The sequence below is a fragment of the Neltuma alba genome, unplaced genomic scaffold (genome assembly GCF_004799145.2).
Source record: "Neltuma alba isolate B1F8T4 unplaced genomic scaffold, ASM479914v2 tig00010405_pilon, whole genome shotgun sequence".
Classification (NCBI taxonomy): Eukaryota; Viridiplantae; Streptophyta; class Magnoliopsida; order Fabales; family Fabaceae; genus Neltuma; species Neltuma alba.
The window spans coordinates 1-6,213 of NW_021635307.1; the positions used below are offsets into that span (position 1 = coordinate 1).

The 6,213-nt window shown below is 33.3% G+C and overlaps 1 protein-coding gene across 1 annotated transcript; it reads left to right on the forward strand.

Annotated features, from left to right (window-relative positions):
* Positions 1–614: 614 nt before the first annotated feature.
* On the forward strand, positions 615–1,560 carry LOC114756423 (pentatricopeptide repeat-containing protein At1g01970-like; the record flags this gene model as incomplete). The annotated part of the gene is given in 3 exon segments (XM_028945366.1): positions 615–1,065; positions 1,068–1,199; positions 1,202–1,560. Coding segments are annotated over 3 exon segments (810 nt in total), but the record flags the coding sequence as incomplete, so codon positions are not given.
* Between the last annotated feature and the right edge of the window lie 4,653 nt (positions 1,561–6,213).

Genomic DNA, 6,213 nt, shown 5'->3' on the forward strand with positions numbered 1-6,213 from the left:
TCGCTTAAGATGGTTTGGACATGTGCAGAGAAGGCCTTTGGAGGGCCCCGGTGAGGAGGGTGGATCAAACAAGATGGAGTCCCATAAAAGAGGTAGGGGAAGACCGAGAAGAACGCTGAATGAGGTCATTGAACGAGACTCCTAAATCAACAACATATCTAAGGATTGGGTTGTGACAGAGCACGATTTTGCGTCGGTGATTCATGTAGCCGACCCCACTTTTAGTGGGATAAGGCTTGTTGTTTGTTGTTTGTTTGTTTCTGTTTTTTTTTTTTTTGATACAAGACACAAGTTTCTACCATTGTAGGAAATATATTTGGTAGAGGCTTCCTTTGTTCTATGTTGTCCGTTGTAAAGAAATTTGAATTTCCCATTCCTGTATTCAGTCAATCACTTTGCTTCACTGATTTATGTCATACTCTTGTCTGAACCCCCTTTCACTTCATGCTAGTATCTTTAATTTCATATACGTAAATTTGTCCACCTATGGTGATTTACTCTCTTGATTGTTGCCATTCAAATTTGACTATGGAAAATTTTTTGCACATATACTTGCATTTGAATGAAACCTTGTATATGTATTCCTCGTAACCTGAACTGAAACTCTGGCATAGGTGGCAGAACATGCACTTGTAGAAGAATCATTTGAAGCAAATGCTCGTGATTATACGAAGATAATCCATTATTATGGCAAACAAAATCGACTTCAAGATGCTGAAAATCTTCTTACGGTCATGAAACAAAGGGGCTTCATCTGTGATCAAGTAACTCTGACTACCATGGTTCACATGTACAGTAAGGCTGATCATCTTCAGAAGGCCATGGAATATTTCGAGGAGATCACATTGCTTGGAGAACCTTTGGATCAAAGATCATATGGTTCAGTGATAATGGCCTACATCAGAGCTGGCATGCCTCGACAAGCGGAAAGTTTACTTAAAGAAATGGATGCACAAGAGATTCATGCAGGCAGTGAAGTTTACAAAGCATTACTAAGAGGCTACTCTATGGCTGGCGATACTGAAGGAGCTGAAAGGGTTTTTGATGCAATCCAGTTGGCCGGTATCTGCCTGATGATAAAATGTGTGGGCTTGTTATCAATGCCTATGGAAAAGCTGGGCAAAGTCGAAAAGCTCGAATTGCATTTGAGAATATGAGAAGAGCAGGTATTGAAGCTTCAGATAAATGCATAGCTTTAGTATGGTTGCATATGAAAAGGAAAACAAGCTTAATGAAGCGTTAGGGTTTCTGATGGATTTGGAGAGAGATGGCATTGTTGTTCAGAAAGAAGGTTCAGAGATATTAGCTCGGTGGTTCCGAAAACTTGGGGTGGTGGAAGAGGTGGAGCTTGTTTTGAGAGATTTTGCTGGCAGAGAAGCGAGTGTGGATCATGCCTCAAAGAAGAACTCGTTTCTGAAAAGTTATTAACTTTTTTTCCCATCATCCCGACAGTTCTTCAATGAACTGTATTCACTTTCAGCCATCTATGGACGCGGAGAAAGTTTGTATCCTTCTGTATATTCCTGCCGAGGCCGATGCATAAAATTCTCGTAGCAGGAATCTTTTCCTCTCCACCATAAAGAAACAGCAGGAATACGCAACTCTGGCGCCCCTGAACAGCTAGCCAAGCAAGAATTTGAGGACGGTACATGTATTCAGATCATTATTCTCCCTCCTTCAGTTTGTACAGACTGTTTTGCTTATTTTCTCATGACCTCTATTCCGCTATTCAACTTGTGGACCATAAAACATCAGTAATTATCAATGATTACACAACGACTATCTTTTTATACTTACACTATAGCATCCAATTTTATTTATTCCTCCGGTCTTTAATATATAACTTAATTGTTAAGTTGATTTTAGTCCTAAATATAAGACATATTTCTCATATTTATCAATTTTTTCTAAATTACTTTTATGGATATTCCTTCAATCATAATCAAGTAGAAGTGGGAGAGAGGATATTAAGGAAGATGATTATGGTATTTTAAGAAAAACATATCATATTTCTTATAATAACTAACTTACCTAACTTTTTTAATATAATTAAATTAGTTAAACATGTCTTATATTAAGGACCAGAGGAATGATATATATTGTATGCAAATTTGGATGAATAAGAACCCATGGTGATGACAAGATTGGTAGTGTCGATATGATCGGTTTTTTGTTCAGGAATGACGCAAGCTCATAATTGAAGTAAATATTACTTTGCAATATGAGTATGGATATTTTAGTTTGCACAATGTAAGCACATGAGGAGGATCATGAGGATCAAAGGTCAAAACCCATTAAATCTCAATGAGCGAATCAAGAGAGATATCATGTAATTGTATGAATAGCAGCTTTATTTTATGAGTGATTGATGGAAGATGCGTCCTTCTTTTAGTTTAATTAAAAAAACTAATTATTAACTTTTTGCTTTTGGAACATTAGGAAAGTAGTTTAGTAAATTGATTATATGAGAATTATATAATTAGTGTTCTTACTTAATGAAAATTTCATTGTTATGAGCTTTTTGCTTTTGGAGCGGATATGTTTTTTAGGCTAAGAAGCCAAAGAGCATGCTGAAGGATTTCGATTCAATATCATGCAATGAAAAGACCAATAAACAGCCTAAGCCAAAGTCATTGACAGCTCGAAAACGTCTTGAAGATCATGGAACGATAGTCACTGGAGCGATTGGAGGCGATTATTATTTGAAGGTGGGGTTTGAGACAAAGGTCTATGATGACTCTAGTGGGAATTTATTTGCAAAGAAGTACTTTCATACTCTTGAAGCATGATATGGCGTGTGTAAGCGGCACGAACTTGCAACCATGATTATTTATACGTAGCTACTTCTACATCGATATGTTTGTTTTGGCATTTAAGGTTCCTATACCTAAATCACATAGTTCCCTTCAGCTCTAATAGATTTAAGTTCATTTGTCCCCATGACATTTTCCTCCGTGATGGTACTCAATTGAGGAATCTAGCAGATTCCTTCATTAAAAGGGCTGTAGAGATGAATTACACTTTCTTCTTGGCACCTTAAAGCTAAAGATGGGTATATTAATTTTCTTTTCTTTTTTTTTTTGGGGTCAAATTACTACTTAATTTTCTTAAATGTAAATTGTTTTGGTATGATTATTATTAATTGTTTCAATTTTGATTCTTGTATCTAATCAGGGGCCACTGGGTGCTCATTGTACTGAATCCATTGAGGCAAAAGACTTGGTACCTTGATTCTCTTATCTGCTTTCCGGACTATCGGTTGCATATGACGGGATGTTCAACGAATTAATACGTTTAATTTTCTTTTAATTATTGAACAAGGATATTTATATATATTCTTATCATCATCAAATTTTTTTATATATTTATTTTCGAAGCTGTGGTTGTAAACGTACACAAACTAAGCTTGAAAATCCCCCACCCAAAAGCAACCAATTCAAAAACGCGTTTCCATGAAGGAGACTAATGATATATATATATATATATATATATATATATATATATTTTCTCATTGACTAGTGATTGAAGTAACTATATATAGTTTATTTTTCTGATCAGTTTTAATTTTAATTTCTTTTACAGTGCTCACAATAACCATAAAACAATATTGAATGTGGGTATTGCGTGATGAAGCATATAAAAGACACAGTCATGCACCATCACCCCACTTTTCCTAATAATGTATGTATGCATATGTTCAAAGTTCAATTTATACTTTCAAATTTATCAAGCTATAAGTTTGATAATTTGTTTATTTTTGCATGCAGCACTTTGAGAATGTATATTCCCAATAATATTCACCCGCTCAAGTGGATGAATTCTTAGAGGAATTGGCTACTACCATGCTTCATCAATGGCTGATGCAAAGATAGCTATACAATACATATATACAAGTTAAATTAGGCAATATTGATTTTAATATTTTTATACTACCTCTAGTCCTAAATATAAGAGTTAATTAACTAATTTGAATAGATTAAGAAAATAAATTAAGTTAGTTATTTGTAATAAATAGGTGTTGTCTTTCCTAAAATATCCTTGCTAATCAGTTTATTGGTTAGAATTACTATTATTAAAATGACTATTATAAAAAAAAAGAATAAATTTGAGAGATAAAGTGGATTGGGGTCTTATATTTAAGACAAAAAAAAAGTTAAATAAGGTCTTATATTAAGAATCGGAGGTAATATATGTACATAGCCAATTTTGGTTTTAGTTGTCCTGGCCATTTGCCATATATAGATACAAAATTTACCACTTAGAATATAGGTTTCTGACTTTTATAAATGTTTGTATCTATATGACACATTCAAAAATAATTGTAAATATACTTGTACATATAAGTTTCTATTACTGGCAAAAAAATGTTCCTATTATTTTAGTTAATTAATTGGTTCTGTAATATGTTGCTTTTGTGTATATTTATGTAAGTAATGTAAGGAGCTACTAAAAAAAGAAGTATCCCATAATTAAAAAAAATGAAGCAAAAATACTTGATAGTTCTAATGCCAAACCATCATGTATTAATATTGGAACATGACGATCTTTCACAATGAACCGTGAAGTATGATTCAACAAATATGACGATTGTGTTCTAAAAACTGTCAAGTATAACACACAATATTACGCAGTTTAAAATTCTCAATTATTCTTCTCAACACTACTGTAGCTTTTTACGGTAGTTAAAAAGGACTTTTTACTATGGTTTCAAAGGCGGCGTATGTTATCGACGTAATAAACTAGACTTTAATGATGGTTACAATATTGCTGTAGAAAATTACTTTTCACGGTAGTGTTTAGTAAAATACCACTATGGAAAGTCCTCCATAACTGTTGTTTATGGACAACTTTGCATGCAATTTTTTATTAACTGCCATGAAAAGTAACTTTCCACATAATAACAAGTTAATTCATATAGAACCTCGCCTCATTGAACTAAATCAATACAGACCAATTCTAGCTGACAAACCAATTTAATGCTAAGCCAATATTTTCGATGAACAATTGAACTAAAATTCAACTAAAACTCAATGAACAATTCATTGCCATTTAATGTCAAAACTCAAATCTAACACTATGATAACCAAAATTTCTAATCATAATTCAACTAAGGAAAAAAGATAGAAAAATGATAGTTAAATAATGAAATCACCAAATGATTATCTAAATAAGCAAAATTTCAGTTTAGGTATAGGTGACTAAATTGGGATTTGCAAATTTTCTGTAATGACCATATTGCCCATTATTTAAAAAAAAACACCAAACACCCTCATTGCCTAGCCGGTCACTAGAGCTCCGGTGCCAGGGCGGCCGCTAGAGTTTAGGTAGGTTGGCTGTCACCAAAGCTTCGAAGACTGGCCGCTGGCACCCCAGCTAGAGTTTAGGTAGGTTACCTGTCACCAAAGCTTCGAAGACTGGCTGCTGGAGCTTCGGCAGCTGACAACTATTGTTTTGGGGATTTTTTTAGGTCCAATAATGCAATTAAAATGTTTTTTTAACGTTATTAGCAAGTTCAGTATAGCAGTTAATAACAGGTTTTTCATGAAATTCAAAATGTAGCATTTTTATACCTTTAGTAATGTAGTTAACAAGCTAAGTAACGCTATTAACAAGTTTAGTATAGCATTTAACAATAGGTTTTTTGAAAAATTCAAAATGGCATATTTACAACTTCAGTGACTTGGTTAATAAGTCATGTAACGATATTAACAACTCTCATAATACCACTAACAACTATAATAATAAGTTATGTAATGATATTAATAACTCTCATAACCATAGTGACTGTCTAATAAATGGAAAAATTTTGTTGTATAACCTTTACAGGGAGCTAGTATTAAAAACATTAACCTTTATAGGGAAATTTTGTTAATGGCACTATGAGAGTTGTTAATATCATTACATGACATGTTAACCACGTTACTGAAGTTGTAAAAATATTACTTTATGAATTTCTTGGAAAACCTATTGTTAACAATTATACTGGACTTGTTAATAGTATTACAGATCTTGTTAAACGCATTATTCAAGTTTTAAAAATGCCACTTTTTGAATTTTTTGAAAAACCTATTGTTAACTGCTACACCAAACTTGTTAATAGCATTAGAGAACTTGTTAATTACATTACTGGACTTGAAAAAAATCCCCCAAAAAATAAATGCTTGTCGTTGGAGCTCCAGTGATTAGTCGTCGGCCAATTGGCGGAGCTTTGGT